This window comes from Heptranchias perlo, chromosome 15 (genome assembly GCF_035084215.1).
Source record: "Heptranchias perlo isolate sHepPer1 chromosome 15, sHepPer1.hap1, whole genome shotgun sequence".
NCBI lineage: Eukaryota > Metazoa > Chordata > Chondrichthyes > Hexanchiformes > Hexanchidae > Heptranchias > Heptranchias perlo.
In genome coordinates, this window is record NC_090339.1 from 43,061,119 (window position 1) to 43,086,049 (window position 24,931).

Sequence of the window (24,931 nt, forward strand, 5' to 3'; positions counted from 1 at the left end):
GGCTCCCAGTCCGCCAACGCCTCGATTTAAAAATTATTGTCCTCGTGTTCAAATCCCTCCATGGCCTCACCCCTCCCCGTCTCTGAAACCTCCTCAAGCCAAACAACCCTCCAAGAACTCTGTGTTTCTCCAAATCTGGCCTCTTGTGCATCCCCCACACCCTTCACACCATCACTGGATACCACACTTTCAGCTGTCTAGGCACTAAGCTCTGGAATTCCCTACCTAAACCTCTCTGTCTGTCCCTCTCTCTTCCTTTAAGACGAAGCTTAAAACCTACCTCTTTGACCAAGCTTTTAGTCACCAGTCCTAATATCTCCTCCTTTGGCTCAGTGTCAATTTTTGTCTGATTACGCTCCTGTGAAACGCCTTGGAACGTTTTACAATGTTAAGGCACTATATAAATGCAAGTTGTTGTTGTTCATTGGGGTTGGTGGTGATGCCATGTGACTTATTCTAAAAAGCAATAACTGTTACTGAGACTGGAAGTAAATCGAGGGAAAGTTTAGATTTTATTCTAGTGCACACTATAAATCAGAATGTGAAAATTACATGTTGACCACACCCACCCCCCCAAAAAAAAAACCAGCACTTAGAAAACTACACTTGTGACATGTACTACATTGTTCGTACTGCAGAGTGTGGGTAATATTCAAGTATATGAAAGAGAATTTTATTTTAGTTGTAATTTTTTTTAAAAAAAGATACACTGTACAAGAATTTTAACATGATGCTTTGTATAAAATTAAAATTTTATAAATGTGTTCAACAAAATGTAGATATAGGATACAGGGCAAAGATAATAGAGGGCTTAATTTAGGATCAGCAACCCCACCCTTTCCAGTTTTCTCCCCAACTCCTCATATTTCTTACATTCGGCATAAAGTAACATGAGTGACAAAAGCTTTGCTGTATCTTACCCAAGTGGCTAATGTTTACATGTGCGCCTTGATAATAAATGGCAACTGATTAATCAACTATTAGGGATATAGCAACCAAGGCCAATTCTATCCTCAAATATGCAGTTCCAACAGGAATAATTGGATGGCAATCAGCAGTGGGAAGCCAGACCAAGTTCATTCTAGTCACTAACCGAGGGGACACCAATGCCACGTGCGACAATCCCATTACTATCCCACATGAAATCAGCCAACCTGGAACCTTCCTGGTCTGTACGGCTCAATCATTTCGCATAGCGCAATTGCACACCAAGCCATCAGGAGAGCTTGTTTTGGTTATAGCACATGCGAATACTTTGAACCATTACTGCACTCTCTGTAATATTCAAGTACGAGTCACTTTTTTTTAAAAAAAAACATTTTGTATGCATTTTTCAGAATTCAATTTTACTGCTCAGCTTTTTGATATTTATGTGGAGTGTCACAGAAAGTTATTTAAATGTATAGTTTACCTTCTTCCCCATTGAGTGGTTCTTCCAAAAGGAGGCTAGCCATGCATTCCCAATCTTTGAGCAAATCTGTCGCACAATCCCACATGCTATCTACAAGGTAAGCAGCATGCTCGTGCAGCTATCAATAGAAAAATAAAACAAAACGATTAGATCCAATTAAAGGAGTTCAGTGCAATACAAATTCAGCATTGAGAAAAAGTCATAATCTCAAGATTGTGAGAACAAATGCGCCGGCTCCAAAAATATACCTAAGCTTTCATTTATTTCTCCTTTATCCTATTTTGTTTACTTTTAAGTGCAAGCCTATGGATACTCAATACTTAGCACTCTCAGAAGCTAACAAACTCTCCATTTAAACAATTCCAACACCACCACTGAGTCTCACATTAATGTTCTTATAAGCACAATGTCTAAAATTGATGGTTATACTGTTTAAATTATTCATTATAATTCAACAAGTGTTGTTCTCGTTAAGAACAAAAGAACTTAAGGAATAGGAGCAGGCCATAAGGCCCCTCGATCCTGCTCCACCTTTTAATAAGATCATGGCTGATCTTCGACCTCAACTCCATTTTCCTGCCTGATCCCCATATCCCTTGATTCCCCTGGAATCCAAAAATCTATCCATCTCAGCCCTGAACATATTCAATGACTCAGCATCCACAGCCCTCTGGGGTAAAGAATTCCAAAGATGCACTACCCTCTGTGTGAAGAAATTCCTCCTCATCTCAGTCTTAAATAGCCGACCCGTTATCCTGGGACTATGCCCCCTAGTTCTAGACTCTCCAGCCATGGGAAACAACCTCTCAGAATCTACCCTGTCAAGCCCCCTCATAATCTTATGTTACAATGAGATCACCTTTTATTCTTCTAAACTCCAAAGAGTATAGGCCCATTCTACTCAACCTCTCCGCATAGGACAACCCTCTCATCCCAGGAATTAATCCAGTGAATCTTCATTGTACCGCCTCGAAGGTGAATAAGTGAATTTGTTTTTCATGTTGCAAAGTTTAAAGTAAATTCAGTACTGTATGGGCTCAGTTTGGAATGTGTTACAGCTCAACATAAACAGCCAGATTACTGCGCTTCAGTAGTCTGGAGTAAGTGTTTATCGCTACTCCAGCTGCAATATTTAAAAAGGGTAGTAGGCAGAAGGCTGGAAATTATAGACCAGTTAGCCTAACATCTGTGGTGGGTAACATTTTGGAATCTATTATTAAGGAGACAGTAGCGGAACATTTGGATAAACATAATTTAATAGGACAAAGTCAGCATAGCTTTACGAAGGGGAAGTCATGTCTGACAAATTTGCCTGAGTTCTTTGAGGACATAACGTACCGGGTGGATAAAGGGGAACCAGTGGACGTAGTGTATTTAGACTTCCAGAAGGCATTCGACAAGGTGCCACAAAGATTATTGCTCAAGATAAAGAATCACTGGATTGGGGGTAATATTCTGGCATGGGTGGAGGATTGGTTATCTAACAGGAAGCAGAGAGTTGGGATAAATGGTTCATTCTCGGACTGGCAACCAGTAGCCAGTGGTGTTCCGCAGGGGTCGGTGCTGGGTCCCCAACTCTTTACAATCTATATTAACGATTTGGAGGAGGGGACAGAGTGTAACGATCAAAGTTTGCAGATGATACAAAGATGGGAGGGAAAGTGGAGAGTGAGGAGGACATAAAAAACCTACAGGGGGATATAGACAGGCTGGGTGAGTGGGCGGAGATTTGGCAGATGCAATACAATATTGGAAAATGTGAGGTTATGCACTTTAGCAGGAAAAATCAGAGAGCAAGTTATTATCTTAAAGGCGAGAAACTGGAAAGTACTGCAGTACAAAGGGATCTGGGGGTCTTAGTGCAAGAAAATCAAAAAGTTAGTATGCAGGTGCAGCAGGTGATCAAGAAGGCCAACGGAATGTTGGCTTTTATTGCTCGGGGGATAGAATATAAAAACAGGAAGGTATTGCTGCAGTTATATAAGGTATTGGTGAGACCGCACCTGGAATACTGCATACAGTTTTGGTCTCCATACTTAAGAAAAGACATACATGCTCTCGAGGCAGTACAAAGGTTCACTCGGTTAATCCCGGGGATGAGGGGGCGGACATATGAGGAGAGGTTGAGCAGATTGGGACTCTACTTATTGGAGTTCAGAAGAATGAGAGGCGATCTTATTGAAACATATAAGATTGTGAAGGGGCTTGATCGGGTGGATGCGGTAAGGATGTTCCCAAGGATGGGTGAAACTAGAACTAGGGGGCATAATCTTAGAATAAGGGGCTGCTCTTTCAAAACTGAGATGAGGAGAAACTTCTTCACTCAGAGGGTAGTAGGTCTGTGGAATTTGCTGCCCCAGGAAGCTGTGGAAGCTACATCATTAAATAAATTTAAAACAGAAATAGACAGTTTCCTAGAAGTAAAGGGAATTAGGGGTTACGGGGAGCGGGCAGGAAATTGGACATGAATTTAGATTTGAGGTTAGGATCAGATCAGCCATGATCTTATTGAATGGCGGAGCAGACTCGAGGGGCCGATTGGCCTACTCCTGCTCCTATTTCTTACGTTCTTATGGAATATGTTTACTAACATTTAGATTTCAGCAGCATGTGGTATGGAATTCTACAGCTCAACTTGCATAAGACTCATTTCTCAATTACAAATCTGAAGGAAAAAAGCCACCACTACACAGATTGGGAGGGGGCGAGATTATGCCCACAGGTGTTGCTCGTCACTACAGGCAGGTTAAAAAAAAATCAGAGGGATTCATTCCTGTTAGGCACCCACTGACCAACTGAGGAGCACCAATTGCAAAGGACCGATTCTCTTTCTCTACTGGGCAATGAGCAATGAATCCAAACTAAGATTTCTTTTTCAATTTGAAGTTACACAAGATATAGGATTGCATGAAGAATTTGATCTCACAAATGATGATCAAATTATCTTCTTTTTCCAACAAATGATGAGAAAAATTATTTTAGATAAAAACAAATTAAGTTACCTAAAATCATAATCATTGTGCAATATCAGTAAACCTATTCTTTAGTTTATGGTTAAATTAATAAAATTAATGGTTAATGCACTTCAATTAACTGCCTACCTCACTCTCTAGGAAGAAAAACACCAGTGTCTTGATGAGCTTTGCATTTGGGCTTTGTCTTCCTTTCCTTTTTACTGTCACTTCATCAGATTCAGGGTCTTTGTGACTGAAAAGCCTTAAAAATAAAAAAAAACATTAAAATAGCACCAAAAAAATTTAAATGAAGTTTTAAAAAAATATTTTGCTTCAATTTACATTCCATCATTCCCCTCTCCCATCTGACCAGCTTCACTGCACATCTTGCCACCAGACATCCTTCTTCATAGAGGGGACAGCAAAATCAAGACACTCTGGACCTGTCTGTTATTGCTGCAAAAGTTGCTTCAAAATTATTGACTCAAGATCCAAGGTTGAGGTAGATCACATCCAAAAATAACAAAATACTTCATTCTTTGTGACATCTCACTCAGCTTGCACAATTGACAACTCGGCCGCCTCCCGATATCCTCACCATCACAGAAGCCAGTCTTCAGCCAATTCGATTCACTCCACATGATATCAAGAAACGGCTGAGTGCATTGGATGCAGCAACGGCTATGGGCCCCGACAACATCCCAGCTGTAGTGCTGAAGACTTGTGCTCCAGAACTAGCTGCGCCTCTAGCCAAGCTGTTCCAGTACAGCTACAACACTGGCATCGGCCCGACAATATGGAAAATTGCCCAGTTATGTCCTGTCCACAAAAAGTAGGACAAATCCAATCCGGCCAATTACCGCCCCATCAGTCTACTCTCAATCATCAAAGTGATGGAAAGGTGTCGTCGACAGTGCTATCAAGCGGCACTTACTCACCAATAACCCGATCACTGATGCTCAGTTTGGGTTCCACCAGGACCACTCGGCTCCAGACCTCATTACAAGCTTGGTCCAAACATGGACAAAAGAGCTGAATTCCAGAGGTGAGGTGAGAGTGACTGCTCTTGACATCAAGGCAGCATTTGACAGAGTGTGGCACCAAGGAGCCCTAGTAAAATTGAAGTCAATGGGAATCAGGGGGAAAACTCTCCAGTGGCTGGAGTCACACCGAGCACAAAGGAAGATGGTAGTGGTTGTTGGAGGCCAATCAACTCAGCCCCAGGGCACTGCTGCAGGAGTTCCTCAGGGCAGTGTCCGAAGCCCAACCATCTTCAGCTGCTTCATCAATGACCTTCCCTCCATCATAAGGTCAGAAATGGGGATGTTAGCTGATGATTGCACAGTGCTCAGTTCCATTCGCAACCCCTCAGATAATGAAGCAGTCCGAGCCCGCATGCAGCAAGACCTGGACAACATCCAGGCTTGGGCTCATAAGTGGCAAGTAACATTCGCGCCAGACACGTGCCAGGCAAAGACCATCTACAACAAGAGAGAGTCTAACCACCTCCCCTTGACATTCAACGGCATTAACATCGCCGAATCCCCCACCATCAACATCCTGGGTGTCACCATTGACCAGAAACTTAACTGGACCAGCCATATAAATACTGTGGCTACAAGAGCAGATCAGAGGCTGGGTATGTTGCGGCGAGTGACTCACCTCCTGACTCCCCAAAGCCTTTCCACCATCTACAAGGCACAAGTCAGGAGTGTGATGGAATACTCTCCACTTGCTTGGATGAGTGCAGCTCCAACAACACTCAAGAAGCTCAACACCATCCAGGACAAAGCAGCCCACTTGATTGGCACACCATCCACCACCGGCGCACAGTGGCTGCAGTGTGTGCCATCCACAGGATGCACTGCAGCAACTTGCCAAGGCTTCTTCGACTGCTCCTCCCAATCCCACAACCTCGACCACCTAGAAGGACAAGAGCAGCAGATACACATGGGAACAACACCACCTGCACGTTCCCCTCCAAGTCACACACCATCCCGACTTGGAAATATATCGCCTTTCCTTCATCGTTGCTGGGTCAAAATCCTGGAACTCCCTTCCTAACAGCACTGTGGGAGAACCGTCACCACACGGACTGCAGCGGTTCAAGAAGGCGGCTCACCACCGCCTTCTCAAAGGCAATTAGGGATGGGCAATAAATGCCGGCCTCGCCAGCGACGCCCACATCCCATGAACGAATCAAAAAAAACTAACAAAACTCACTCAACTGGGACATGTTGCCAAGACCAGCAGCCCTGGAGTTCATATTTAACAACCTTTTGGTTGGGAGATAAGCATTCCTAGAACTTGACAAATATTATAAATGATTCGAATACAGTGAAACCCATTTAAATGAATAGCTCTTTTGCTTTCAAAACTTAATTATATATGAGTTTTTCTCCCGAGTAAGTTTACCATTACTTTGCTCAAACCAGCTCAGCAGCTGACAACTTAAACTATTTAGAGTGAAATTTTACCAGCTCTTGCAAGTTGCTGGTGTTGCCTCGAGCCTGACATATCCAGGTAACCAAGCAATTGCAACTGAACCAGAATAGCAGTTTACCTTAGCATGCTGATAGTACATTAAAGTTGAGACAAATTGCTGTTTTGACTTAATCTAGGGGTTCACTGAAAGTTTGGTAGGTAAGCAGTAGCAGGGCTGGAGAAACAATGAAGCAGGTTGGGAGAGCTGAAAGAGCTCAATATACCAGCTGAATGACCAGATCACAAGAGTTAAGGAGGCTGCAACACTCATTGGCTAATCTATTCAATTTATTTGAATAATTTGAAAATCACTGGTCGGCACAAGTAAAGCATTTGAACAGTAATATTTTGTTCATTTCAGTGGGCTTCACTGTACTGTAAAAGTTATGCTTATGGGTGCAGGAAAGAAACCTTCGACGAACAAGATCAATCAGTAGCAAAAATACAAAACAATTACCATAATTCAACAAAATCTTGGCACTGAAATGTGTGTATTTTAAAATGTGTGTATCTTAAACATTTACAAGCTTTTTGTTTTAGTTCAGTTAGCAATTTTATATACTACAATTCTGAAGATGAAGGAACACGATTTACATTGTGCCTTCAGTTGATGCACGTTATCAGAACACTTGTCAAAATTAACTGGCTAATTTTAACATGCAGATATCCCCAAAAAGCCAACTGTGTGTGCACGAGTGTGTACTGATAACTTGCATCATAGATTATTGATATTCTTCATAATATACTGTGGAAACTATGTTCTCATTCAAGAACTAATTGGAAGTCACAATCTGTAAGCAGTGATAATTTTGGACACGAGAAATCAGAAACGGCAACAAAACACCAAAGAACAAGAATTAGTAGCAAGCAATCATCAGAGCAGACACAATACTAGTACAACTTATTGCACATGCAATACATCAAGAAACTAATGTTCTGAAAGTGCTTTCCAGCTTTCAAATTTGCACATTAACAGATAGATTGAAAAAAGCTAATCAGAATACATTTACATTTGCAATAAATTATGAAACAACGAAACACAAAACTGAAATCTAGCTACTTTCCTTATGGTACAGAAATATTATCCAATTCTTCAAACTTAACTTAAGAACAATCAAACCTAAAGCTACACTAGCCATTTGACAAACTAATAAAATTAAGAGGCAGGACAGTATACAAATTCTTAAAATGTATGTGTGACCATTTTCTTGCCAGTGACGGAGGTAAACAGTTTTAAGTTCTGAAGTCATCCTGTATGAAAGTTCCTGCTGGTAAGAATGCTGGCGCTAACGATTGAATATATAATGATGTAAATGATTAATTACACTGTTGTAGAGCTTGACGTCAAGGCCCCTCTGCCCCCCAAGTTCTGTGAGAGTTTATGATAAGACTCAAGAGCAGAACGTAACAGCTGCACAGAATTTCCAAATTAAACTGTCCAGTTGTAATAACTCCTTTGTAAAATGACCAGATCTCAATCTTGAAACAGATTACATAGTGTAAAAAACTAACATGCAGATTGTGTAGATGTCTATTAATAGAAGATGCAGAAAATACATGACCAAGTTTTACTTAAACAATAACAATATTTAACCATCCAAAGTACATGAATACCTCAGTGCGTCAACTTTATTGTGCAATTCTAACAGACATTATAGGAGAACTTAATTATGTGACTGCAGAAATTCTGAGAAATTGTTTCCCCCTTGTACACATTTCCAAATTGATTTTGCCCCTTACTTTTTGTAAAGAAATTCCCCTGCTGCCACAGCGATTGGTCGATGAGCTGAATAAACCAAATGATAGACATTTTCACAGTCCTCGGAGGTCAGAACATCATCGCTACCCCTAGAGTAGGAAATACAAGGGCAAAACAGTGCTTAATTCAGATGATGGTGAATTTAAGAAAAAGCTTCCATAATCTTTTCAACACTCCAGGCAGCAAATTGTTTTACTAGATTGCAATGACCGCAATATAATGACGACTGAAACTATGCATTAGGCACAACAGTGCTATCATTTTATACGTGTATCTTACACAAATTATAAAATGTGCAGCACATGGTGCAGCGAATGAATTTTAACAGCTCAAATGAATATTAAAAAATACATACATTAGATGGATAGCTACAAAAATCTCTGAAGGTGGTAATCACAGTGAGTCAGAGAATATGCTATTTTATCCCATGTAATGTACAAAATATGATGGCCAACGATTTAAGAAAGAACAAACATGCATTTATATGGTACCTTTCAGACCTCAGGACATTCTAAAGTGCTTCACAGCCAATGAAATATTTTTCAAGTGTAATCACTGTGTAATGTTGGGAAATGTGGCAGCCAATTTGTGTACAAACAGCAATGAGATAAATGATCAGATAATCTATTTTACTTATGTTGATTAAGGGATAAATGTTGGCCAGCATAATAGGAGAACTCCCCTCCTCTTCTTTGAACAGTACCATGGGCTACGGGTCCTTGGCTTAAGGTCTCATTCAAAAAATGACACCTTCAACAGTGCAGCACTCCCTCAGTACTGCATTGCAGTGTCAGCCTAGATTATGTGCTCCAGTTTCTGGAGTAGGACTTGAACACACAACTTTCAGACTCAAAAGCAAAAGTGCTACCACTGAGCGAAGGCTGACACTGATTAAATCAAATTGTGCTTTTATTACAGAATACTGTGGGAGTGTTAATGGTATTTTGGCTCAAATTCCATGATTTTGATATTTGATGCATTTGTTAAGGAAATGTAAAAGGAAAGTGTAAAAGGAAAATCTATTATTGTGGTGGTGTATCTGAGGTGTTGCTGTGAATAAAAGTGTAATGTTGTTAAAAATACAGTAAATGTAAGAGAAATTATGTCGAATGCCACATAAAAATTAACAGAATGAACTTGTATATTTAAGAATCCTAATATAGTCAGAGGTTTATGAATAAAGGGAATTGGAATTAAATAAAGAAACTTGAAATATATATATGTAATGTACATACAGTATGTACAAAACAAATTGTGCAAATATTTTCCATGAATTCAAAATAATTTATATGAAGAGTTTTGTATATGTTATATCTATTAAAAAGTGTGGTTATGGGATTTAGAAGTAGGGATGGTTTTGCAATGTGAGATACTGGGGAGGAGGTTGAGATGAGCAGCACCAAGCATCTGGAGAGTGGAATTATTTGGGACTGTGTGTGTAATGGGGAGGAGTGCATGGGGTGTGTGGTGGTATGGTGCCAGGGTGCAGTAGAAGTGAGAGGAGCAAGTCCTGAGATATTGGTAGAGTGAGGGATGGGTCCTGGTATTGTGAAACAGTGAGGAGGGGGTTGCAGCAAGCCTCTATGGGCAATCCCATCCAAGTCTGAAAATCCAGGTTATAGATGGGAGAACGAGCTTTAAGCACTTTTAAAAATACTACATTTTTTTAAAAGCCTTGACAGCTCTTCAGAAACTTGAAGTTGATTCTGCTTACAGGGGGAACTCAGTAGCCAAGAGGCCAAAACTGAATGGGCTTCAAGCAGAGTGGAGTTGTGTGCACAATGCCACTTGTCTTGGAGCTGGAAAGACTCAAAGGTAAGCATATATACAGTAAATACGGACAGGTATAATTTAAATGTAATGGCCAGACTGAACCAACTTGAGAGGAAAGAGCAATTAAGGGTTATTTCCTGGAAGTACAGGAAGTGAATGCATGCTGTATGCAAGACATAATACATTATAGATATGGATAAAAAGTTAGTTTGTTATCTGATGAAATTGATTCTGAAACGTCCTAACCCAATGTAGTCAGGAGTGAAAAGATGCATCTCAAATGGTAGTACAATATTACAAACACCTATTTGCCACTTAAAGATTATGATAGACCATATTATCAAAGCTGGCCAAGATAAATATAAAAACTTCTACTTACTGCAGAACAAGAGTAAGAAGTTTTATTGCTTGCACAGCAACTTCATATTCTTTATCCAGTGTCATGGAAACAATTCTATCCTAAAAACAAACAAAACAAGTTACATTTTAGCAGCTTTCACTGCAGTTATTTCCTGGAAGTACAGGAAGTGAATGCATGCTAGAGAAATGTGCCTTGAACATCTACCTCTGCCACAAAGATTAGGTAGTCTCTGCAGACAGATAATGCTCTACTGGTGCACAGATACTGCAACCATTTACCATTATAATAGTCATCAACTGGTCATTACAGACTAGCAGCTTCTCTTTACAGTTGATCATCACAGAATGAACATTACTATACAAGAAGTTTTTTTTATACCCGATCTTTATGACACTATTCAGTGAATCAGAGGATGTCATGCCATGTAACATTGACTAATGGGAACCCAATGTGTCAAACTCCAATTTTGTGGATTTTATCATCATTGTTTCGGGGTGCAAATTCTGTGACTGCCCTTTTTCTGTGAAAACCATAAAAAAAATGATCTTGATCATTAAATGTTCCTTTATCCATATATTGAATTTTTATCTTTTATCTTATTCCAAGTTCTAGTCACAGGAAGACAATAGGCAACATGCAGCAGATTGGAGATAGAAATATGCGCATCAGTGGGGATGGGTGGGAGGAGTTGCAGTGCTTAGCAGCAGTTGTGTAAGGGGTTCATGATATAAATCACATGATACAATTAGTGTTAATTATATTCAGGTGGTATGTGTCATAGAGTCATTGGGCCCGAATTTAGCAGGCCTGCGGGTTCCCAGCGGGTGGTCCTCCGGGAGCGTGGTCAACACGCTCGGCGAAATTAGTGGGTTGCCCGCGCGATCGTAGCAGGCAACCCACTAATAGGAATCAATTACCTGCTCTTCCGGGGTCCACGGCGCTGGCCTGCGCATCGGGCGGGCTGCGCATGCGCAGTACGATCTGTCAGCTGGAGGCTCTCTAGTTAAAGGGGCAGTCCTCCACTGACAGATGCTGCAACCAATGGGACAAATTGCAGCATGGAGCAGCCCAGGGGGAAGGCTGCTCCCAGTTTAATGATGCCTCACCCCAGGTATCATCAGATGGGGTGAGGAGGAGGGGGAGGACACAGATCTTCCCCCCGGCGGGCGGGAGGAAGCGGCCTGCCTCTGCCACCAAGAAGGCCTGGCTCGAGGTGGCAGAGGGGGTCACCTGCGCCACCAACACATCGCCCACCTGCATACAGTGCAGGAGGCGCTGCAATGACCGCAGTAGGTCAGCCACAGTGAGAAGACGAAGTCTTTCCCCTACACTCCGTCTGCCACAACACTGCCCCCACCCCACATCTCCTTCGGCACTGCCAACACTATTCTGTCACATCACCCTTCATACCCACTCACACCCCATCCTCATCTTACCTCCACCTACTCACCTCGCCAGTACTCACCCTGCCACTAACACGCAACCCACTCCTCATACAATCTCATTGCTCCATCCCATACTCACCCTCTCGTGCATCTCCCTCACGGCCAGCCTCACTCAACCTGCCACCACCTGTGCTGCAGCCACAGGGCATGCATCACATATGTGCAGTAGGCAGCGTAAGGCAAACGTCTCGTCAGCATGAAGGGGGTGCACAAGGGTGTCTGAGGGTTTGTCATGGGTGTTACCCATATTGAATTTCAGAGCAACAAACAGCACACATTATATTGACACCACCACTGCCATGTCTCCGCGAATACTGTCCGTTGTGTCCAATAATGCCCGCTCCTGGGTATCACTATGAGGACCCACCACTGATGCCACCCATCGTGTTACTGCAGAGTAGGTGCAGGTGTATTTGCAGGGCTCGTCCGCGCAGACGACTGAGAGACATCGGCGGTGTAGCCGGCTGCACCCTGGAAGGATGCGGAGGAGAAGGTGTGGAGGGCAGTGGTGACTTTGACAGCGACAGGTAAGCAGTTGGTGCTGGGGCCAGCCAGGAGCAGCTCGGCATGAAAGAGGCTGCAGATCTCCACGACTACATGTCGAGCGGATCTGCGCCTCCCTGTGCACTGCTGCTCGGAGAGGTCCGGGGAGCTGCGCCTCGGTCTGTGGACCCTGTGGCGAGGGTAGTGCCCTCTGCGACGCGTCTCTCTCTGCGGTAGCCCTCCCTCCTGCTGTGCAGGTGGGTGTGCAACAACACCGTGTTGGGGGGATCCACGTCCCTGCGGCGGACGGCGTGGACTGCGAGGCTGCTGGTGCTGGTCATGCTCTTCGTCCTCCGAGGGTCTCCACACACCACCCAACTGGCAGGTGTTGGTCTGAGGGGTTGTGCAGGGTAGGTGTGTGGTTCCTCGGACTGGGGCTGCGGTTTCGTGTCGGTCTGTCCTCTGGCTTGGCGGGGGGTGTTGGAGGGCAGGGGTTGCCCTATGTGACGCGGTGGCCTCCTGCGTGGGTGAGGGCTCTCCCCCGTGGAGCGCACCTTGGCACCTGCCACAGGCTGCTGGCTGCAACACGCCTGGTTGGAGGGAGACTGTTTCCCCCAGTGTGGGAAACTCACTGCCTTGAACCTAAAATCCCACACTTCCTCTTTTGACAGCTGCTTCAGCTCATTAACTGACCACAACGAGCAAGGTAAGTACTCTCAAGTGGAACCCCGCTGGCTTTAATTGCCTGCGGGATTCCCACCAGCGGGGCTTGCGCGCGCAGCCCCGCACGTCAGCGCGGTACCCGGAAGTGGCCGGGATTTCGTCGCGATCCGGTCACGTGACCGGAGATCGGGATTTTCGGGGCCACCCCGCTGGGAACCCGCCGGAAACACGCTCCTAAAATCGAGCCCATAGAGTTATACAGCACGGATAGAGGCCCTTCGGCCCACCGTGTCCACGCCGGCCATCAGCCCTGTCTACTCTAATCCCATATTCCAGCATTTGGTCCGTAGCCTTGTATAAAATTGGGGACTCTCTGGTATCCTTTTTATATGAGAGCTTATCTGTGGTATGTGTATGTAAGGTGGATCTTTGTGAAGAAAGGCTTGGAAGCAACTAAGACCTGGATCTAATATTCTATCCTTCACCACTTGGCTATCCAATTTATTACAGTTGAGCTTTGGTAGCACCAGGTTTGCTGGTTTAATGGGGGATTCATTGGGTATAGCAGTAGTGGAGTAGTAGAGGAAGTGCTAGGGTTTGGCAGTGATAGTAGGAGGGGTCCCGAGGTAATTGTAGTATTGCGGAGGAAATGAAATGGTCTTGGAACATTGTGGGAGGCATTGGAATCTTTCAGCACTGAGTAGCGAAGATGCCAGAATAATGTTGTACATATTTCAGAATAATATGATTAAATTTACCTTTTTTTTTTAGTAGTTTCATTAAAGTTTGTCACAAGATTCTTTGAAGAACAGGGTGAGAAACTGGGAGATGTATAACTGAGGCACTAGAGCACCACTACTAGCGTTGTGGTATAATTACAGCATAACAAGCTTACATAGGCAGTCCATCATAAATACAGAAATAAGAATTTATAACAAGAGAAAAAATTAACAGAATAGTGAGAAGTGAAAACAGGAAGTACGGTTTTGTAGACAGGAAGTGCATGCAGATATAAGATTTTTTTGTACACACACACACAAACAGCCACATGGTACAATTTACAAAACTACATTTATTATGAATCTAGTTTTATGGAATTTAAAATGAACTAACCTTGAAACGACTTGTAAAAAGTTCAAGTTTAGGAATGAGCTCTCTGTTGTAATAGAGACCTTGCAGGGCTGTTAAACATTTTAGCCTCACTTCTCCTTGCTGAAACACAAAGCACATTTCTTAGCACACCACCGAATATAGGAACAGGAGTAGGCCATTCAGTCTCTCAAGCCTGTTCTGTAATTCAATGAGATCATGGTTGATCTGTATCGGAACTCCATTTACCCCTCTTGGCTCCATAGTCCTTAATACCCTTGAAGTACTGACTGGGTGGTGGGGGAGGGGGGGGGGGAGGAGGAGAGAATAACAGTCTTTTCTCAACAACACCAAGAGAATCAATACAAAATTTTCTATAAAATAAAGTGCACCTCCCCCCCCCCCGCCTCCCCAGAATCCAGCAGTCCAAGGACTTATATTCATGAAATGGTAAGATTCAGTGCTCAAATGCACTTTTTTTGGTTCCATGCCACAATGTACAAAAGAATTTTTCACATAAGAACTTAATCAAGCTTCTGTATTTGCTATATATTCTGTGTGTTAAGCATTTACAAAAATAATGGTTAAATTACCTTATCATGCATGGTCCAACCCACATACTTCAAATAGCTGTCATTTAAGAAGGCATCACTATACATTTTCATCCATACTCCGATCTCTTCAATGCAGACAGCTCTTATCTCAGATATTGCATCACTGAGGGGGAAAAAAAACAAACACAACCACAATAAAACGGATCTAACTTTCATGGCAGAATTTCTCTTGCCAGGTCACACCATGCAAAAGTGCAAGACAGCAAGAAGTTCTTACCGATATCGATGTACAAACACCCCCTTAAAAATGGCATTCATCATATTTTCGATTTCATCTTGATTTTCTTGAAGCTGGGAAGGGATAGGAAAAAAAAATGTTTGGATTAAATCTAAACTAATTTACACAACTAGTTTTTAAATGCCACGTGAAGTGTCATCACGTTTCAGCAGATGCAAAGTTTAATCTCCACTGCTCCACCCAAACAAAATCATACACATATACCGAAAACATTACAAGTCAGACTAAAACCAACACAAAGAAAGGATCCAATCTCATGTTACAAGAATTTTCCCTGAAAAGTTAAATAAAAGTTAACATTGCCCATCTGAATACCAAAATGTATAAAATGCATTCTTGACAGAAATGGGAGTTACGTGTTTTATAACGTAGCTGCTTGCGAGTTATAAGGTGTACCCTCTTCGTTTAACAGCTTGTAATTCTGTTCCCATCAGATATCTTCTACATATCAAATATATAAAAGTTATACATTGAGAAAGTAAAGCCACCCCCGCACCACAATTTATAAAATCTGTAAATTATGCCCACTGTAAATTAAAGGGTTGCCAGAGCTCAGTCAACAGTTCAATTGGTGAACAATGCACTGCATTGAAATGCCCCTTAAAATTATATAGCTTGCCAGTATGTCAATTAAAATGCTAACTTGGGTAAGACACCACAGGGATAAGTTGCCTCTGGACTCCTTGTGTTACTACTTTTGAAAGAAAAGGGGTTAAAAAAAAGGCTAGTTATACTATGGCAACTGACCTGAGCACAGTATCTGCTACCTGTGATGCCTGTTGGCAGCTTCTTGTTACACTGTAGACTGACTATCACTGACATGCAGCAGAAACAAACCTTTGCACATGCATGCTTCAATGTAAACACAGCACTGTCTGCTGAAGTTAATGTTTACGAGATCATTCACTTCCTAACATTACAAAAATTCCATACAAAGTTTTAAAAGTTCTATTACAACAGACTACCCAGGCATTTGTAAAATGCATCTCTGAATCATACAGGCATTCTAATTATGTGACAGTGCCTCTTTGATGGGGTGTACAATATAATTACACCTTTAAATTATTATTTCAATTTCATAGAAAAAAAATGTTTTAAAGAAAAGGTTATTACAAGGATGGAACAAAGCGTTTAACCTTCAAGCCAATTTTGCAGGAGATAACCAGCCACTGATTGCACGGTACTTTTTTCAAAAAATTGTTTCACAGTTCTAGATCTTGAACAGATTTTTTTATAGTTTATATGGCTCCATCACAAGGACAACTTGCTTTCTATTTACCAGCAGATTCCTCTAATTATGACACAGGCTGTGGTGAAGCATTCAGTTCAGCACTTTGGAAATACAGATGAATCAAGAATAAATTAAATCCACAAAAACACAAACTAGCAGGAAAAGAAAAAATACTGATGGAGCAAATCCTCAAGAGAAATCCAGTTACTAGCTTTTGATTAAAGCAAATAAAATAATAAACTCTCAAGTCCTCAAAGCATGTACTCATGTTGCTACGTAAAGATTTCACTAACCTCTTTTCTCTTCTGTAATAGGAGCTCCAACCTGTCATTGGCCCTTTTGCCAATAATTTTATTTCTTTCAGTTTCATATTGTCGTTGGGTGTTGTCCATGTTAATACTTAAATTTAATGCCACATTTACTAGCGCCGTCATCAGCTTCATGGCTGCAGAGATATAGATATAGTTTGACATTTAATTATATTATGTACACACACACACACACACACACACACACACACAAGTGCTAAGGAATTCACTTTTATTTGCAACTGAAATGCAACTTGTATTGCTGACAACATGGAAATTACACCAACAGCAAAGAAGTTTTGTTTTCTCATTCTCACAAGGATTCTTAATTCCAAAAATAATGTAACATTCAGCATGGCAACAATCACTTTCATCACGTTCTTACTCATAAGCAGTGGCTGAAGAACATGTGCTACTTTTGGCATTATAGGTTGCAGAACTATGGTTATAACGATAAAACAAGTGAAATTCCATTTGATTTTATTTAATCGAAATTGAGAAACCTAAGTGATAGTAAATACAGGACACCACCAAAGTTGAAAATAGTGAAAGAGATTCAGTAAATTAGAAGTAATGGGTTTTGAAAGGCTCAAGATTACAAGAAGGAGGGTAAATGAGGGAGGAAATACAATGTGCAGCTTTGAGGTCCTGCAAAGAATGAGTTAAAAGCAGGAGGCTTAATTTCAACAGAGTGAGAATGTAGGAAGGAGACCAGTTTACATATGTCTTCTGTATTTGAATTTACTATTTCTTATAAACAGTCCAGCAATTTCCAATTTATTGACAGGCAGCATGTCTGAAATTTGCCAAATGCATATACATATAACTCACTGCAGACCTATTTTATTTTTCAATTTCATAAACTCACTTCTCAATTTCCAGCAAGAGAAAAAATGTTATTGGGAGACAAGACTATTCCCATATTAAAACTAGCCATAGTCCCATAGCCCAAAGTGTTCCATCTGCTCATGAGGAGGATGACACTGAATCATGGCACTGGCAACATGTGATAGCGACAGATACTGAACTCAGTTGGAGCCCATAATAGCTGCATAAGTGGTGAACCCAAGATTTTGAAAAAATTCTTCACATTTTCATATGTACAATGGGAAAATAATATGTCTAAAGAATAATGTAGCATTGTACAAAAAGCATACTTACAAGTTACTTTTGTTGCACAAAGTCAACTGTTTAATAATAAACATCTGTACACTAGATTAAAAAATATCAAATATGTATTTTATAAATATAGATTCAAAATGGAAGAATTAAAACCCATATACAATTTTGAGAAAACAACCCTCTGTACTTTGAAGTAAATATCTTACCTGCCAATGTGCTGGTGTGTCTGAATGCTCTAACCTGGGAGTCTGACAACCCAGTCAGCAGGGAGATAACGGTGTCCATCATGTATTCATCATATATGATACTGTATTGACACTGCCGTACAAGCACAGAGATGAATTCACAGAAACTAGACTTGAATTTCTTCCACTGTGGGCCAGGCATTGTAAGAGGGTAATCACCACTGTCCTGAAGTACAGGAAAGAAGGAAAAAGTGGTTAGAAAAAACAAGATAGATAGATCACTCAACAGAAATCAAGTGCAGAATCAATCATCTTGATTCCCAAGGCAATTACAGATCACTCACAACACATTCAAGCAAAATAGCATCATGATGCAAACATACAGGACCAGCTCTAAACGTTTAGTGGGGAAGACAAAAAGGTGCTTAATCTGATGGCAAATCGCAACACCTAAAAAAATGTCTGCAATGATACCAGGCTTTGTCAGTCAGGACCTTGATAGTCCTGTTGGAAGCAGAAGAACCACATATATCATGGATGGCACAGCCTCAAGGTATACATGCCTGGAGATAAAGGGGGACGAAGTTGCATTCTCCTACTGAGGTTACAGTAAGGTTACAAGGCATGAGTGGGCTGCCATTAATTGTGTGGTTTACCCACTAAGTGCCTGCGATAAATGAAAGGAGAAAAGGCGATCAGCCTATTTCTAGTGGGGGGGGGGGGGGGGAATGGCACAATTACACAAAAATACATTCATTTACCACATGTACGACTTCAAAATTGGCAAAAATTCCTTTTTCACTTTAACTTACAAAAAATGCTAACTCAGCTATCAGGCCTTCATTATGTATTCCTTCTGCTGAGACCTGTAGCCATTTAAGCATTTCATTGACATTGTATCATTCAGAGCAACAAAATAATTACATGATTAATTTATTGTGTGAATGATTAACCTCAAGCACTAAATGATAATATGTAAGTATTTACTATTAAAAACATGATTAACCGGATGATACTGAAGTGTTGGAACTTCACCGGTTTTATTTTGCTTTTGGCTTTCTTGTTTGTTATGATCAATCAAAAATTATTAAGGACACAAAGCAGACATCCACCTCAAGTTTGAAAAAAATAAACAAAAACAAGCTGACTGCCATTTTTTTTTTAAATGACAAATTTGCAATATATGCTTATAATATTAATCAAAATTAAAAATTGGAGCAGATTTTGATCTTCGCTAGAACAAACTACATCACTGGATAGGCTGCACAAGATAGGAAATATATTGTTAATGGCCAAATGTATTACCTGCAATTCTTACAAAATTTTCAAATGACTTTTCTGACCTTTGAACACATTGGGAAATTTTGTACGGTGACAGTTTAATTTAGCTAACAACTCATTAAACCATCTCTTTAAAGAGGGACTGAAGGCAGGAAAAGAGTTACGACTAAAAACTCCAAATTTCTTGACCATCCAGTTCCTGCAGTACATACTGGAAGATAGTAAAACAAAAGATGTCAAAACTAAGGTGGTCTAGTCTTCAGATGAAATTTCAAAAAAAAATTAAATAGCATTAAATTAATTACAATAGTCTTATTAGATGAGGCTACGGTGCCAATCTTTGATTTGTAACTTCTTGTTTGACAAAACCACTTGCTGAGTGTTCGTGAATATGTATAAAAATTTATAAAATACAGGGTTAATATTTCAGGTCCATGACTTTTCATCAGTTCTGACAAAAGGTCATGGACCTGAAACCCTGTGTTTCTTTCTCCAGACACTGCCTGACCTGCTTTGTTTCCAGCATTTTCTGTTTTTATTTCCGATTTCCAGCATCTGAAGTATTTTGTTTTCTGCAAAGTTTTGTTTAAAATTACCTCATCAAACTCCTCTGTCATCTTACGAATTATCTCAGAATTCTGCATATGACGGAACATCTCACCAGTAACAACACCTGTAAAACAAGCAAACTGGATGAATGAGTGCAAGAAAGAACAAAAAGAGGGAGAGAGAAAATGAAAGGTTACATTTATATAACATTCTCAGAATGTTCCAAAGCGATTCAAAACAAATGAATTACTTTTTGCTGAGTGCAGTCACGTATGTAAACTGCAGCTGCCAATTTTACGCACAGTAAGATCCCATGAACAGCAAATGAGATGAATGACTAGTTGATTGTTTTAGATAGTGTCACTTAAGGGAAGAATGTTTACCAGGAAAAACTGTCTTCATCTTCAAGTAGTGATGGGGATCATCATTTAGTAGCTATGGGATCTTATGTCAACTCAACCATGAAAACAGGCAGGTAGGGTCTCAGCTTAATGTTATATCCGAAGGCATTCCCTTAATATTTATATAGCGCCTCATCATGTTGAATTGTCTCAAAGAAAATAACAAACACTGGGTGACTGTTGCTACCTAGAATGATTTCTACATTGATTTGCATCATTGCATCATAGTACGGCACTAGGAGCAGGCCATTCTGCCAATTGTGTCTGTGCCGGCTCTTTGAAAGAGCTATCCATTTAGTCCAATTCCCTGCTCTTTCCCCATAGCCCTGTAATTTGTTTCCCTTCAAGTATTTGTCCAATTCACTTTTGGAAGTTACTATTGAATCTGCTTCCATCACCCTTTCAGGCAGTACATTCCAGATCATTACAATTTGCTGAGTAAAAAAATGTTTCCTCATGTCGCCTCTGGCTCTTTTGCTGATCACCTTAAATCTGTGTCCTCTGCTTACTGACCCTTCTGTTTCTCCTTATTTACTCTGTGAAAACCATTCATGATTTTGAACACCTCTATCAAATCTCCCCTTAACCTTCTCTATTCTAAAGAACAACCCCAGCTTCTCCAGTCTCTCCACATAACTGAAGTCCCATATCCCTGGCACAATTCTAGTAAATCTCATCTGCACTCTCTCTAAGGCCTTGACATCCTTCCTAAAGAGTGGTGCCCAAAATTGAACACAATACTCCAGCTGGGGCCCAACTAGTGTTTGATAAAGGTTTAGCATAACTTCCTTGCTTTTGTACTCTATGCCTCGATTAATAAAACCTAGGATCCCATATGCTTTTTTTAAAAACAGCCTTTTCAATTTGTCCTGCCGCCTTCAAAGATTTGTACGCCCCCAGGTCTCTCTGTTCCTGCACCCTCTTTAAAATTGTACCATTTAGTTTATATTGCATCTCCTCATTCTTCCAGCAAAATGCATCACTTCACACTTCTCTGCATTAAATTTCATCTGCCATGTGTCTGCCCATTTCACCAGTCTATGTCCTCCTGAAATCTGTTACGATCCTCCACATTGTTTACTACATTTCCAAGTGTCAGCAACATCCCACAAACAGCAAGGCAAATGACTAGTTAATCTTTTTTTTGGTGGTATTGGTTGAGGGGGGAGCATTGACCAGGACATCATCAATGCTATGAAACAAGCTATGTTTAAAAACATGGCAAACAAAATCCTGAAATTAGAACAGGTAAACACAGTTTAGTTAGTAATACATGTTCTTCTGCGAGCTCTTACAAAAAAATTTTAAGGCAACATTTGCCCATTAAGGTAAGGCATGTGTACATAATTTTCTACTTTGGTACCCAATATCATCAAGCACTCCCAGGTGTAGTGTAATAGCCCTTTAATACTCCAAAAATATATCTTAACCTCAAACTTAGAAGAATACTTTTACTGCACCAGTTTGATATTTTTCCAATTCCTGCACTAGACACACTCAACAATTTAGTGGTGAATTATGGCCAGATTTCTGCTTAGAACTGACAGCCACTAGGAACTGGTTTGAGACTGCCTAAAACCATTAAAACTGGCAAAAGACAGGACATTTTGATTACATCAGGTTGGACTGAAACCAAAACCAAGTCTCAGAAGCAAAAGCGGAGGATTTATTCACTAATATCCAGTCCCACTGTTTTTCTTTTTTCTGGTCATATATGACTTGTATCCATTACATCATCAATTCAGCCTTTATCTCAGCTTCTCAGTGTGTACTGCTCGTATTTTCCTAACACAAATTTTCTATCCTTAGATTATTTTCTCCCATTATGTAATGGCAGCCATTTTTATTTTTTAATTTGCCTTTCACGCTGCAGTCTGGAATTGTGACATTGGATAAATCCCAGTAACTGTATGGGCTTACTTGGAGACTGCATCAGAGACATATGTGCAGCATACAGTAGAACAGCACACAGCAATTGTAACCATGAGAGCTGTCTTAAAAACTCTGCCACTGTGGCTGCTGATAGCAACTCTGAAGAATTTGTACTGGATTCCAATAGGCAAGCTGAAGTACTCCAGTGTTGAATGCAAACCTCAACAACCCTGGTTCAGAAAGTAACCATTAACTTAACATTTAATTTCTGCACACGAGGAAAAATACTGCAGGTGACAACAATGTTTGTAAGAGAGTAACAGAGACAAAAAAAGGCTGTTATTCATATGTACTTTTTAGATTTATGCACCTACACTAAAACTGTGTTCCTGGCATGAAATTATCACTTTGGTTTAAGTTTCAGCAACTCTTTTAGCAGCCAATCACATCTTATTTATTTTTCTTGGACTGGGGAAGAGGAAAGCAGCACCACTACAGTTGTGTATTTTCATTTCATTGTTTCACAAAAAATGCTTGCCTCTTCTAATCGTCTGAAATTGGCTGAGAATCGCAGACTCTGGTTGTGAATCAACATGCCCTGGCTACATCTCTCCAGTGAATGGACTCTGACCTGGAATGTTAACACAGGAACAATAGTAGCCATTCAGCCCTCAAGCCTGTTCCACCATTCAATAAGATCATGGCTGATCTGTATCTTAACTCCATCTACCTGCCTTGCTTCTGTAACCCTCGCCTAACATCTTGCTTCAGTCCAACAATCCTAACAGCTTTGCATTTGGGATATTGACAGGAAGAAATGGATTTCTGCTGCCAGAGGGCAACCATGTATTTTTACTAAGCAAATATAGACTTTATAGAACACTGACATTCTGGGCTGTGGCAAGTATGGACAAGCTTTCCTGAGAATATCAACTTCAGGTTTCCAGCCATCAATTTCCCTCAGGATATCAATGGTACAATTAAATGAAAATGCTGAACAAGAACTTGGATCCTTACAAAAAGGCCAGAGGTTGAGTAACATCACATTTGAGTTTTTGATAAATGTACTAACTTGGTTTTCTTAGCAATGAAGAAAAAATACCTTTGCCTGTCCACTGACCAATTGTATCTATATATGCTTTCAGTGACTAACTCCCCTTCTTTTAGATAGAAAGCTAAATGCAATATTATCAAAATCACTGGAAACACCAAGGAGAGGTGCTCAGGCTCTATTCTGATCAACAGATTCGAACATAATTTAACTTTTAAAATGAATACAACCCACCTTTACAGCCCGAACACTGAATGAAAAAATTTATGAGATCAAGAAGTGCTATATCCCGGTCATGCTTGTAGGATTCTATCCAGTCATCTACAACAGACTATAAAAACAGAAGAGAGAAGACATTAAACATTGTTCCAAATTTACTTTTTTAAAAAGATAACAGCCTTACATCTAGCCAAAAGTATTATCAAAAGACAAATATTTATGAGGTTGGTGGGGGGGGGGGGCGGAGAAAAGAGATGGGGGAAAGAGGGAAGAAAGGGAAAGAACAGAAAAAGAGGATCAAAGGATAGTGATGGGGAGATGACGGAGAGGGGGTGGGGGAAAAAGGAGAGAGCGCGCGTGCGACAGATGGGGGAGAGGGGCTGAAGGGTAATGGGACTTTATGCACCCTGCCAAACTAGGATGTTAGTCTAGTCTCATCTTCTTAAAAAGTCAGTTCAGTTTCAGCATATAAGCAAGTCCAGGCAAACCAAGTACCTTCCTTAATCAATTGATGCCACAAAATGGGCCAAAAGTTGATATGTATTATAGTTGATAAAAGGATACTGTAGCTTCACCAACAATAAAATAGAAATTATTCTGCCTTCACCATCACTTTGGTGTGTTGCTATTGCTCCATCAGCTTGCCAACACTAAACAGAAATGAACTGCAAACAGCTCCTTAAAACCCAGTGTTGCAGCTTCTTGCAGCATCTGTGTTTGTTATTTGTACAGAAAGTGGCAAGTAAAACTGACACATGCTGCAACAGCCTCTTTACAGTATTGCACTGCAAATTTGCTTGACTATGAAGTGGGGCTTTATGAGACTAGCAGCAATGATATACCACCTGCATGCAGTTGGATAGTTCTGAAGGTTTCATAGGCACAAGTCATTTTCCTGCACTTGAAAATAAGTTAATTCCTCAATCACGCCATCTATCAAACTTTACCTGCATTGCACTCTTGCCCAATTTCACAACTTCAAATAGCATCATGTTTTCCACTCCACCATTCTGTTGGTGATGTCCATTCATCCGGTTCATGTCTGTCGCAGATTTTGCACCATTTCCACTTTTTCCTTTCTCTCCTGAGACTTTTTTTGCCTTTTTGCCTGACTAAAAGTTAAAAATAAGATTTTTACGCAAATTAACATTACAATATCACCTAAATTATAGGAAAGTTACCTTATCATTAATGATAGTGTTTGTGTGCAACCAAAATAGAACCACTTAACATTAAAAATTACTCAACTATATTTTATAAAACTGTTGCATCCTTCAAAAAAAAAGTTGCTGCCTGCTACGAGCATCTCCATTATTAAAATGAATTAAAAAATCCACACATCTACCTGGTACAACTGAAGCATCGCTAATTCATCACTCTTTGACTAGAACCCATCAGGGATTATTAGGTCTGGGTGGCAGCCCTCTCTGCCTGGGAT

The 24,931-nt window shown here is 40.7% G+C and overlaps 1 protein-coding gene across 5 annotated transcripts in view; it reads right to left on the bottom strand.

The window, feature by feature from the left end:
• The window catches only part of LOC137333039 (cohesin subunit SA-2), a 150,056-nt gene that overhangs the window by 57,389 nt on the left and 67,736 nt on the right, over positions 1 to 24,931 (bottom strand). For all 5 annotated transcript variants that reach the window (XM_067997131.1, XM_067997129.1, XM_067997128.1 and 2 more), the window contains 12 exons: positions 24,441 to 24,605; positions 23,509 to 23,605; positions 19,998 to 20,074; positions 18,142 to 18,346; positions 16,799 to 16,950; positions 15,254 to 15,327; positions 15,016 to 15,139; positions 14,447 to 14,545; positions 10,761 to 10,840; positions 8,590 to 8,697; positions 4,513 to 4,627; positions 1,412 to 1,529 (listed from right to left, as the gene is read on the bottom strand). In XM_067997131.1, coding sequence (XP_067853232.1) covers positions 1,412 to 1,529; positions 4,513 to 4,627; positions 8,590 to 8,697; positions 10,761 to 10,840; positions 14,447 to 14,545; positions 15,016 to 15,139; positions 15,254 to 15,327; positions 16,799 to 16,950; positions 18,142 to 18,346; positions 19,998 to 20,074; positions 23,509 to 23,605; positions 24,441 to 24,533 — 1,342 coding nt within the window. In that variant the 5' untranslated portion in view covers positions 24,534 to 24,605. The remainder of the gene's footprint in view (positions 1 to 1,411; positions 1,530 to 4,512; positions 4,628 to 8,589; positions 8,698 to 10,760; positions 10,841 to 14,446; positions 14,546 to 15,015; positions 15,140 to 15,253; positions 15,328 to 16,798; positions 16,951 to 18,141; positions 18,347 to 19,997; positions 20,075 to 23,508; positions 23,606 to 24,440; positions 24,606 to 24,931) is intronic.